We start from the raw sequence: 13,123 nt of genomic DNA, 5'->3' as shown, positions 1-13,123 counted from the left end.
AGTGAGTTTTGTGCCAAGACAGGTGACAACAGTCAAGGTATCTACATACAGAATTTCACCTTGCAAAATGTGTCATCTTGTGGGTTTTCCTATTATCAAAATCATAATTCACATCTTACTATTTTTCTGCCCATCATTTTAAAGAGTTGAAGTCTGTGGAACTAAGAATATGATTATCTCTCTTGCACTTCATTGAAGTAAAAGCCAATATAGAAGCAAAACAATTGAACTTGGTAAACAGCTTGTGTTTGTTGTTATATGTATTGTGCTTTCCTTTGGACATAGGGTTTTGTGTAGCCAGGCTGGACCTGGAACTTGCAAGCTGAGGGAGGTTGGTCTTGAACTCCTGTCCCTCCTGTCTCTATCTCCCAAATCTAAGATTACAGATGGATGTGCACCACTTTGCTCGGTACACACACAAAAGACTTACAGTATGATAGGCTGTTGAAGTATAGGGTTGACACAGCTTTAGTTTATATTGCATTTGTCAACCTGCATTTAATTTAGCAGAGCAATTGAGAATATCAGTTCAAGGTCAATAGTTGCTACCCAGAGAGGAGAGTGTGTGCTCTCTCTCCTTCATGCTTAGAGAAGCCAGCCAAGACTGGGGCTATGGTACAAAGGTGAGGCTGAATGTTGAAACTTTCTGTTCAGAATCAGCTTAAATGTACTCCCTGTCCAATGGGGGTTTCACATCCGAACCATGTTCCAGCAATCTCTAAGATGATCCTAGCCTTCGGATCATGCCAAGCTCATTACTGACATTTACTGATGCCATAAAAACCATTCTGAGAGGGCTGAGAGAGTCAATCAGAAAACTCAGATTCATTATGGTGGCTTGAATAGTGTGGGAATTGGGCATCATTACTGCCAAACTGAAATCTCCTAACCACCCTCAGCAGTCCTTTAGCCAGCCCTGGTTCTCCTTCCTAGACAAGCTAGAGACTATCACAGATGGAAGAAAAGAATCTGCCTCATTCCAGTATTAAAGGGTAGCAAGAGGGCTGGAGCTATAACTCAGGGATAGAGCACTTGCCCCGCATGCGCAGGGCACCAGGTCCCATCCTGTGATGGTGCCCACAGCTCTGGTCATCCCACACTTTTGAGAAGGAGAAGGATGTTCCTGTCCTTTCCCTCTGCCCTCAGCCTCTAAGTTCCCACGCTTGACATTCTGTTTGTCTGCTCCCCTTCCTCGAACTTGGCTTTTCCAATGATGCGGGGGGCCTGAATCAAATCAACAGAGACCAGAGCCAACCAGAAGAGGTGAACCCAGTAGTGGCCTGTGTCCTGAGAACTCAGGAGAGCGAACCAGTGGAAACAAATTTCAGGAAGGCACCAGATCTGCAGAAGGACGACCTGGCCCAGAGGAGAATCCAGGGCAGGCATACCCCACATCGAGAGGCTCCAAGCTTCATCAAACTCTCCAGTATTACAGAAGCTGACCTGGAGACATGGGAGAGACTGAAAGTGTCAGAAAAGACGAGGTGTGTCATGGTTTTACCCCCGATCATGGTAGGAATTGCCATTCAGAGAATTGAGCGATTACCCAGGTTTCATTTTCTATTTTGATGGCTGCCAAGAGTGCCTCTCACAACACAGAACGTCTGGAAGTGAGCACGTTCTGCGTGAGGGGAAACCTTAATACTAAAAGCCATGTTAGCAGAAAACGTCCTCTTTATCCAGCTGACTTCCTAAGAGTGGTTTTTATTCTCCTAAACTTGCTTACTGTAAAGAATTTCAACTTGATTTTTGAATAACTAGCCATTGCACTTTGCCTACAGTTAATTCAGTTGTTGGAATTAATGCTTTGAGAGCACTAGAATCTTAAAGCTCTATTTACTGAGGCAAGAACAGTGATCAGTTCTTCATTTGAGTGGTTGATGGGGGTGCCATTGTTTTCCAGCCATGGTAATAGCTTCATGTATCTGGTTTTGTCTTCTCAACTTCATCTTGATTTGTCCTTGCCTGGGAATCCCCTGGAACTGATTTCTGGTTCTGACCAGGGATGGAGATGCTCAGAACGCCTGTACCCCTGAGCCCTCACCGGAAATCAACGCAGAGACTGCCATCCGAGATGACTTTGCCAGCCGTAAAGCCAGGGCCTATAAGAAAGCATCCAGCCCCAGGCAAAAGTTTGTACACTTTGGGCCCGTGACAGAAATAGACCAACAAACTTGGAAGCGGCTCAGCATTGGCAAGACGGGGCCTAGGGACGATGCAAAGGTTGTCAGTCACAGCAGCCAAAGCCAGACTCCCTCTGTGTCACCTCCTCCTACTGCTCCTTTTGGCTTAAAGGATGACCAAATGCTTAGTCCACAGAATGGTTGCAGGTATTTCTTTTCCTCCTGTGTAAGGTGGTCTGCATGGGAGCCAAACGCTGCTTTTAAAGTTGTCTGGTCTGGTGATAGTGCTCTGGGGTAGGGCGTTTGCTTAGCGTGTGCTAGATCCCCAACACCAAAGCAAAACAAAATTAGATGAAGAGAAACCAGCCAACCAGCAAACTAAGTGCCAAGAGTTTGATGAGCCGGGTCACACGAACCTGTAGGGATGACATAACTTTGGTAGACTCTTCCACAGGCCAGCAGAAAAACAGTATTGGTGTCCATCACTGGGGAAGCACGTGCATGCGGTTTAAATGGTGGGTGTCTATTTCCAGTCTGTTGTCATGGAAGTCAATACCCGAGAGGGTCAGTAATCTCCGCTGGTATCCCTTTTGGCCTCACCACTGAGTGCCATTGTATTAGTTGAACTACTTGAAAGAATTAGATAGACCATCATAACGACACTGCCTGCCTGTATTCTAAATACATAAAACCTGACTGATGTAACAACATCCCCCTCTCCTGCCCCACAGTTACAAGGTACCTGTGACCATCATGAACTCAGTTTTGGGCATCCACGTAGACCGATTCAAAGGGGGCTCTCTCTTTCCCTAAGCTTTCAAAGTCTCTAATAAATCATGACTGGAACAAGATTCTACTCTCCTGTTCCCCAGAGGCCACCTGAAGCCCTGTTCTGGGGTTTCAGGCCTATCCTCTGGTCTCCTGTCTCTTAGGCAGAAGTAGGCCATCTCTAGTTATCCTGCTTCTAGAACCCTCCTTCTCACCTGCTTGCTAGGAGCCATGCAAGGTCCTTCATAGGGGAAGAAAACATAGCATTTCCCTGAATACCTTGTCCTTGAGACCACAGGAGGTGGGAGGTGGTCTATGGCCTGTAGGGCCATCTCTTGAACTGCAGACTGGCAGTTCTCAAGAGAGAAAGCTGTACATACACATGTGTTAGGAACACGTGGTGAGGCTTCAGGGTTTCCGTGTCTGGGAGAAGGAAGCCGCATGTGAAAGGCAGCCTTGAGTCCTCGGCCACATGGCCCATCCAACAGTCCCGCAGTGAGCTGGCCACACCAGGCACCCTCAGTGTGTTGTTTTAGGCCTTTGGAGGACTCGTGTGCTACCATCTAAATCTGACCGCACCACCTTTACTAACTGGCCCGTGAAATGACCGCTGAGGATCTCTCTCGCCTAGGCTTCCTTCGTAACCCTCTTCCTTTTGCCTCCTGTCACGTGCTATTGGTAAACACTAGGTTAGTGCGTTATGGCACAGAGGACTGTCTCCAAAAGGTCCCATGGCTGGCGCCAGTGCCGGAGTCTCAGGAAGAACAGGTCTGCATTCCAAGCGACAACCCAGAGACAGTGAAAGGTGAGGTCCAGCATGTCCCGCTTCCCAGAGGTGATGGGGACAGGAGAGCAGGCTTTGAGGGAAGCTTTTTTTCCATAACCAAACTGTCCTCTTTGGCTCTAGTTACACCCACACAGCTGCCACAGGATGGCAGGGAACAAAATGAAGAAGTTATTCACAAAGAGCCTGAGATGCTGCCAAGAGGGGAAGGACCAGAGGAATGCAGCAGACCCCTGTGAGCCTCCTGCCTGCATTATCTGTGGTGCTGCCTCGGCTGTGCCTGGCTGGTGTGTGCCTAGAGAAGAGCTGAGCATCCCTGTGTCCCCGTGGAGACGGAGTCAGTAGGGAGTAAAGTCACTTGAAGGGATGTGCCCATCTATACTAGGTTTGGAGTTCTGCTTCTGGATGGAGATTTTAGCCTTTGCATGTGGCTGGGCACTGGCTTGATTCCCTCCTCGACAATTGTGAAAAGTAGAATGGAAACCTTTTCCAAGTCCCAGCTGGGTGACAGGGGCCTCGCTGAGTGAAAAGGGGGATTTCCTATGCAGCTGCTCCATCTTCATGCACTTGTGTCTTGATTACTGTCAGTGAGTGACGCTGTTGAATTCCTTTAGCAGTAAATGGGCTCTAACTGGCTGGACCAAATGTTGCCCTAAAGCATGTCCTCTGGCCTCCGAGTGGGAGCTGTTGGGAACCAAAACAGAGTTGGGAAAAGAAAACAGCTCCTTCCCGGAGTGACTGTGCACTGAAAGGCCAGAACAAGATGGCTGATTCCTGAAAAGATGCCATGATGACCAGGAGAACTGGGGAGCTCCTTAGCATCTTAGATCCAAACCAGTCCAGTTCCTTGTGCGCAGCAACAGGAACTGTAGGACTCTGCCGAGGGTGTACCCAGGAATGAGCAATCAGAGGTCAGGTTATTCTGTGCCCTTGTGACTTTCTTCTCCAATCAGGGCCTTGGCTCATGCTTTGAGTGTACTACTAATGCATCCTGGTGTTATCAGAGGCACTTACCTGCTTCTGCTAGAGGAAACGGAGTGATTGACACTGGCCCAATCGGTCCTGAGGGTTTCTCTCTTTTGCATGTAAGCGGGTGTGAAGAAAGAGTAGCTGAATAATGAGTTTACCCACTAACCTTTCTTTTTCATCTTCATCTCGTGGGCAGATAGTGAAAAACTTGCTTCTTCCTGGCTCACAGAGGAGACGTTGGCAGAAGGGCCAGACTTCTTTATAACCTACTTGATTTTATAGATTCCAGGCCAAAGATGATGAACAACATTTCTAAAACATGCAATGTTTTCAACATCAGCCAACCTCACTGCCATCTGGTGGCAGGAATTCTATTGCACTTTCTTTTTTATTTTATTTTTTATTTTTATTGAGCTCTACATCTTTCTCTGCTCTCCTCCCTATCTCTCCAACTCCCCTTCAACCCTCTCCCAAGGTTCCCTTGTACCAATTTTAATCAGGAGAGCTTGTCTTTTTCTACTTCCCATGTAGATTAGATCTATGTATTTCTCTCTTAGGGTCCTCATTGTTGTCTAGGTTCTCTGGGATTGTGATTTGTGGGCTGTTTTTTTTTTTTTTGCTTTATATTTAAAAACCACTTATAAGTGAGTACATGTGATAATTGTCTTTATGTATTTGGGTTACCGGGTTACCTCACTCATAATGATGTTTTCTAGGTTTATCCATTTGCCTGCAAAATTCAAGGTGGCACTATTTTTTTATGCTGTACTCCATTGTGTAAATGCACTTTCTGACTTAAGGTCCTGAGTTCAGGATCCCATGTGTGGAAGCTGCTGTTGTCATTTCATGAGACCCATATATATAGTAACACTATATATGCGCATATATATATATATATATATATAGTGTGTGTGTGTGTGTGTGTGTGTGTGTGCATTTGTGTTCAAGTGTGGCATACTCTATGCAGTGTTGGCCAATAAGAGAGAAGTGCTTTGCCTATCTGTTAAGCCCAGAATGAAACAGAAAGTACTGGCATTCTGCTTCTCAAAAACCTTTAATGGCACTGGGTCAAGGGCACAGTGGGGGCCAGGAAGAGCATTAACTAATCCAACTTTTAAAAATCAGTATCCTAGCCATCTTTTCCAGCCGAATTTGACCCAAGGTTTCTGTCCTTCTGGATAGTAAGGATAGAGTCTTATGACAGGGACGTCCAGGGAGCAGGTACAATAGCTGCTCTCTCCACCATAGACGTAGAGCATATTGTATCCTCCTCCACGTGTGTCTGCTCCCTCTCTGGCTCCTCTCCGGAAAGTCACAGGTAGACTGAGTGGATGTTTGCTCATTTTGCAAAGGAGAAATGCGACAGGGAGAAAAGCCAAGTGATTGGATCCCACGTGGTTCCTAGGTAGAGGTTGGTTACGAACAAAGGGACTGAGCCATCAGCCTCATCCTCCATTGTCACTCACCTTCCTGATGTCCCAACCTGATGCTTTATCCTGGATCCGTGGGCCGCAGTAGAGCAAACCTGAGTGGAAGGAAAGAAGGAGGTAGGGCCTGCAGGCTGGAAACTGGGTACATTCTGGATTCATTCCTGGTTTTGAGAGTACAGATTTCTATTGCAGTTGGGAAACCAAACTTCAGGACATAGCCCAGAACTAGAGCACCAAGATTTAAGCTTTGCTCTTAGTGGAAAACCACTTTTTCCCCTTCAAGGCCTTCCCTACACGAGTCACAGGAAGAATCTCGGACCTGGTGAATTCCTGCCACTTTCTGTGGGCCACTAGTTCATATTAGGATAAACGGTGTAAGTGGAGAGAGCCATTAGCTTTATGACATCTTTTTAAAATTTTTTGGTGTTTGTATAAGAGAGGGAGAGAAGAAAGGGGGGCACATGCCAGTAGGGATCAAAGAACAACCTGTAGGAGCTGGATCTTCTACCATGTGAGTTTAAAAATTAAAAAACCAAAACCCTCAGGTCACCAGGCTTGGTGGCAAGCCCCTCTACCTGCTGAGCCACCTGCCTTTGACAGTTTCTTGATTGAGCCAACCCACACTCTGACAATTCATGTTTCCTTTTAACAAAGGTTTACCGAGTATTACTATGTGCGAAACCTGAGTCTGAGAGCTCTTCCTAGGTGAGTGGGAGAGCCATGGTCAACTCTCACTTCAAGTCAGTTTGGAGTCCAGGGGTCTCACGCTGGATAACTGTGGGATTCTGGGTGGCTTGGTTAGTACCAGGAGTGGTGCAAACATGATCCGTCAGTGTACGGCTTGTTTCTGTTACCCCTGCAGACAGCCCTGCCCTGGACTGGGTAGGTGGCTCATTCCAAGGCTCTCGCAGCTGTCAGTTCTGTATCCTACAGCCTACTGGCTCTGCTGCTTTGCATTTAAGAATTTCCTTATGGGGGACGGGAGCTGTTTGATAAGTGAAAAAGCCCCTTGAAGCCCAAGTGCTAATTATCTTCCTCTTACCCAAAGGCAGTTTTACCTACATTTGTGCCCTTTTAACACTAACGAGTTGGCCAGGGGAAATTCCTTAGATCCATGAGCACATAGAAAGGGTATATAAAGCAAGGTAGGTGATCTTCAGGGCCGGTGCTGTTCCTTCAGGTGTCCAAAATACCCCTCAAGGTCTCCTCTGGCCACTGAGGAGGGAAGACAATCAGGCAACTTCTTGCATAGTGAGACAGGATTTTGTAGGCATCTGTTTATCTGCAGAGCTGTCCATGAATGTTGTTAATTGTTCTGCGAAGAATCAGTTGGAATTCCGGCACATCCCAGAGCTAATGCTGTAGAAGTCTTAGCTAGGACGAGGCTGTGTGTGCACAAGTCCACTGTCTGCCTTTTGCTGTACTTAAAGTCAGATGGTAATTAGACTTCCAAATAGTGGTGTGAAACCACACAACTGCTAGTCAGTTATTTCTCCATTAATCATCCTTCAAGAGTAACTTGTCTTTTAGAGACAGTTTAGCAAGCTCCACATTTGGATATGTGTATTTTAACAGACTTTTTTACTGATTGGAAACCAGGTCCCCAGACTTCAGGGTTGGTTCTGCTCGTGCTGGTGGGGAGGGGTCCCTCACCACTTGCTTTGCGGTTGTGGCATTTGGGGCACACTAAACCTTACTTCAACCAGCACCTCCTGGGAGTGCCCCTGAATAACAGGATGAGCCTTCAGCAGAAGTGGCGCCTCACAACCCTTTCCTTGGCTTTCTTGTGGCCATTCCAACAGAAATCTGGGGTTTTACCCACAAATTATAAGAAGAAACCTTGAGAAATTCCCTGATAGGCTAATAATCATGGAACAAGGTAATGTTTTGCTGGCAGCTGAGGTATGATTTCTGGGAACCTAGAAGCAGGAGAGATTCACCCTACAGCTGCAATTCTTTCTCCACATTCAGAATGCCGAAGTGACTCTCACCCTCGCCGAAGGGACACTCACAGAGCTGTTGATTCAGAAGTGTGCTTCCTTATGGCAATGTTCTCTTTGTGAAGTCCGCGTCCGTTCCGCTGTGTAGATCCATTTAAACCTAACATATCACAGAGGATACAGCTTTATAAGCCCAAATTATCAGAAGATTAGAAAAGTTTAGGAAAACCTTTGCTCTTCCCAGTTGTGGGTTAGCCTCAGCCTGGTTTCCATTAAGACTACCCGTCTTCTAGGAACTGTGGTTTCTGTCAGCTGCAGATGAGAGGTACTGATTGGGGTTCTGACTGAAGTTCCGCTTCGCTCTTAGGAAACTGTAGAATAGTCTTTGATGTTGTCTGTGCTGATGCACCAACACATCAGGTCGGCTGAGTGAGGGCGGTGTACGTTGCTTGCCCGTTACCGTCCATCAGCAGCACAGAGACCTGGCAGTTTAGCTGTCTGTGAGCAACTGTCGTGTGCGCGTGTTTTTTTAGCTGCCTTGCCCAAGCACCATGGGTTCCACCTAAACCACTTTGTGTTTACATTGGACAGAGTTTTTCTTTGTGGGCAGCATGGGATTATTTGATTTCTCTTCTGGGTCTTAACACAAATTTTATACTCTTTGGAAATGTCAAGGCTTGAATTTTTCAGTAGCTAATGAATATTGCTAATTGTGTAATGACCTTTCTCTTCCAGCATGGTCAGCGAAAGAGGTTTTGTATACACAGATCGATGTTTTTTGTTTTTCAGGTTGGTCGCGTCATCCACTCCCTGCCAATCCTCTAACTTTTTTATTTGATCTTGTAGATACGGTCCGAGAACTCCTGTGTCGGATGACGCAGAGTAAGTGGCATCGCATCCGTAGGGATTACATTAATCGCTAGCCTAAACTGCATGCTTCCAGTACTTACCACTAATTGGCATGCACCGGATGCCGCAGTGAGCTGCAGAGTGAGCACGTGGGGCCACAAGGCAGAACGTGTTCTGTACAGGGAAGAGGAGAGAGAAGGCAACTTAAGCATGATGCTAATGTCCAGTCGTTGCTTCAGCTTTTCTTCTCATTTTTCATAGCTCAGCATGCTCAAGCCGCTCTCGTGAGCTGAACTGAACGGTGGTGCCCTTCCTCAACTAGGAAGTCCTGGGACTATTGGGATTAGGAAAGGGCTGTCTTGAGTTTTGCAGTTTAACTCCTAATGCGCTGGGCTTAGCATAAACAATGAAGTAGTCATTCCTACGGTCACATTTCCCCCCCCCCCCCCCAAACTAAGAAAATAAATCCTAACCACTAATTATAGATTCAGAAGCCCAAGTTCCTACCAGGTTGGAGTCATAGGAACTGTGCGATGCTTAAGACCCAAACATTGGGGTTTTGTTCAAGTTCCCCAGCATAGCAAGGGGTCAAGAGTATAAAACAGGACCTGGGCTCCTCTGCCTGCCACTTGCTTTTCCTCCCACACAGAGGTCTCTTTCCAACTCAGCACCTCACATACCCAGTTTGAGAAGAATCTTAACTGTCCCATCCGTGACCTTATAAATTCTGTCCCAATGCTGGTTTTCCTGTAAGCAGATCATTCTGCACCAGATATACAGAGTTTTCTAGAATAATATTCTTCTCAGGTCTGAGTAATTGGTCCTTTAACGAACAGGACTTAATATTTCATACCAACATCCCATTAAACAAAGGTGTTGTGTGTCCTGACAGAGACAAGGCCATCCCCGGAAGGATGAGCGCTGCCTGTTCTCCTTTGCCAAGGTCCACGTCATAGAAAGGAGTTTAAGCAGGGGAGTAGAACCTACAGATGTCATTTCCACCCATGACACAATAATGGGGGACTTTAAACAATGTTTTCGCACCATGCTTTTCCTGTGTTTGTGTCGAAGATATCAGCCTAGGCTAGGCTCTTAGCCCTAGCCATTCCTGTTCCATCCCCAAGTTCTGATGGGCAATCTAGAACTATTTGGTTATCTGGGAGACAGAACCTTCGCCTCGGAAATGAAATTCAGCGCCTGCTTGACTGACTGCCTGGAGTGAGGCAGTCAGTAAAATTGAGGCCTGAACCGGCAGTGGCAACATTTAAGATCCCTGACAGGAGGATCTGTGAGATTGACAGACGAAACACTCCTCTGTCGTGGCGGGCAGCAACATTGTGACAGAGTGGAGTTAATCTTCACCGAGGCCAAGCGTGGTGCAGTTTGCCCAAAGTAAATCTTGGGAAAACCTAAAAGGTGAAGGGAGGGAAGCTACGCTCAGAGGGCTCTAGATCTTCCCCACTCCTGCCTCTGAGAAACTTAGTGACTGTTTACAGGGACAGGGCTCGGGGCTTCCTTCTCCAATGTTTATAAAAACTGCCCCTGTGGACCAGGAAGAGGTCAAGGGCCTTCTTGTCCAGAGGTTTAATTTGAGAATATACAAAGTACCAGATTAACTGCTTAGAACAGACATGGTTGCCGTGAAGCCCTATGCGGGGAACAAAACCAAGAGTTTTTTTTATTTTTAAAACAGAGATGTGTGCTGATCTTCCTTTCCCGCTCCCTTTTCCAAACCCTTTAAAGGCATAAACTACACATTAATAATTGACACGGTCTTAAGATCCGGCCCAGTCAAAAGACAATGTCCTGATAACACATAAATTGGGGTCAACCCACGATAGAGATAGCAAAGTCTGCACCTTCCGGCCAGTCAAGGACATCTCTAAGTTTAGCTTCACCTTCTCCCAGCTCTCCTCAACCTTACAGATTTCTTCTCTCAGCATGCCTCTGCCAGAGGAGCCTGCCTCTTGGGAGTGCCATGAGGCCTTTGATTCTGAATTTTCTCATCTTAAACTTGCCTCAGAAACCATTTCCAGGTGCCACTAGAGGAAGGGTAATCCCATTCCTCAAAAATGTTAGCTTGCTCCCAATGAGTCTTGGGCTCTACAGCCAGCAACCTGCATCCCGACAGGTTGGTGCTGAGGGCATGTGCAGTCCCAGTCACAATATTCAGGAGGCCAGGTCTCCCCAGGGATCCTCACCCCATCTCGCCCTGCTCCATATCCAGACCCACACTTCTTCATTCAGATGTGAAGTTCCACCTCTGAACTGAAGAACGCTTTCTAAGTAGTGACTCAGCCTATTTTCTGTTATTGTCAATTTTCAACTTTTTCAGTTCCTTTTTTTAAAATAAATGACAAAAATGTTACAATTTTGCTGTTTTCTTTTTTGGGAAGTTGCTGGTATTTCTTTAAACACACACACACACACACACAAACCCTGGGGATTTGGGGGGTTAGTATTTCCCTAATACTATAGGAATTAATTGCTATAATTATATAATTATATAATTATATATAATTATATTATAATTATATAATATAATTGCTATAGGAGAGGGCAAGCAAGAGTTTCACTTAATGATCTGGCCTTTGACCACCCTTGGGCTGTGGTGAGTCAGAGCCTCGTAAATCAAGGCTGAGGCAGGCAGCTGTGGAAGCTTCTCAGTCCCTCCATGAACAGCTAGTGAGTGGCTGAATCCCACATGTTGGAGAAGCCAACTGCTTGCTTCTCACCCCTGCAGAGGCCACTGCCTAGCCGCCTACTATGACCAACCCAGAATTCTGTCCTTTAGAGCTCACAGGCAACATCGCCGGGGCCTCCTCTTTCTCCACAACCTGTTGACTGCTTGGTGTGTAAGGTACTCAGCTCAAAGATACAGGGCTTTAGTAGAAACTGGAATTTGCCTTTAAAATAACTGACTGGATTGGATAGTTTAAAGGTAAAATTCCCCTCCCCCCCTTGACTATAAAGTGTATGAGTTTCTGTCTATTTCTAGAAGGCCTACTTATGTGAATTTTTATCTTTTGTGTGTGTGTGTGTGTGTGTGTGTGTGTGTGTGTGTGTGTGTGCCTGTCCTGGAACTAGCACTTGTAGACCAGGCTAGTGTCGAACTCACAGAGATCTGCCTGTCTCTGCCTCCCAAGTGCTGGTATTAAAGGCGTGCACCACCACTGCCCAGTTTGTGAATTTTTATCTTAAAGTTAAACCAACAACAACATTCCACGTAACCCTGTAAATTCCTGAGCCTTTCTTACTGTTAATAAGTAGGGTAAAGTAGATGAAAAAGATCACAGCCCCTTCCCCTTTGAGGGGGAGTTTTGTTTTTTTTTTTTTTTTTTTCCTGCAAGGCCCAGTTTTGGAAGCCAGCACTCCTGGGAGAGCTGGCAACAGCAGCTTCCCACTGTGCTAAGTCACCCCTGGACTGACAGATCCCTCAGATTCAAAAACAAGTCTCTGCAGTGGAGTCCCAGAACACTCTGGAGAAGATAGTCTTTGAGCTCTAGGCCTCGGGTTAGATTTCAGATGTCCAGCAGCAGGAGAAAGGGTGGAGGAACCCGGCCATCCATGCAGATTCACCCCACGGTGCTGCTGCCCTTTGCATCTCTGAGGGTGTCCAGAATCAGTTGCCAAGCGCATGGCTTCCTTGTTTTTTCTGGATGTTAAACTGGCTTTAAAAATGGATTACCACCATCTTCTACAGCTAGAGTGCTTGGAAGGTTTCTCCATGACCTCTTGCGGATGCAATCCAAGCTATCCTTTTGGTTTTAAGAGCTTATCATTTCTTTAAAGGGTCATGGGAAGAAGGGTTTTGCTTTGATCTCTACTTCCGCGTTCTCCTGCCGCTTCAATGCTTGCTCTTCTCTGGTCCATTGAGGTCTGTGGTCTTAGTAAATGCCTTCAGAGTCTATCAGTGGCATGCACAGCCAAAAGGTTTGCTTGTCTTCGTTGCCTGCCCTTTCCCTTTGAAAGTAAATTAAAGATATCCTGGCAAAAATAAGCCAAAGTGATTTTGAACACATTAGGGTGCAAAGTGTACCCTGCTTTATATTTTTATCCCGTCCTCGTATTATAAAATGCCTTATTTTCTTGATTCCAAGATGTACTATCAATTACATAATTGTATAGAAAAGAAAAAGAAATAACCACAACATGCCAACATCAATTTAAATATGCAACAGTGGGTGTCTTAATCTTGAGGCCCTACCCTTTTATTTTTGAAAGTGAAGAATTGTCTCTGGACATGTATATCAGTCAGGC

The 13,123-nt window shown here is 46.1% G+C and overlaps 1 protein-coding gene across 1 annotated transcript in view; it reads left to right on the top strand.

Annotated features, from left to right (window-relative positions):
- The window catches only part of Limch1 (LIM and calponin homology domains 1), a 313,640-nt gene that overhangs the window by 249,719 nt on the left and 50,798 nt on the right, over positions 1 to 13,123 (top strand). The window contains exon 9 of the mRNA XM_038340732.1: positions 8,861 to 8,896. Coding sequence (XP_038196660.1) covers positions 8,861 to 8,896 — 36 coding nt within the window. The remainder of the gene's footprint in view (positions 1 to 8,860; positions 8,897 to 13,123) is intronic.

This window comes from Arvicola amphibius, chromosome 1 (genome assembly GCF_903992535.2).
Source record: "Arvicola amphibius chromosome 1, mArvAmp1.2, whole genome shotgun sequence".
Taxonomy (NCBI): domain Eukaryota; kingdom Metazoa; phylum Chordata; class Mammalia; order Rodentia; family Cricetidae; genus Arvicola; species Arvicola amphibius.
Note: the sequence above shows the minus strand (reverse complement) of the source record. Positions and strands in the feature narration are given on the sequence as shown.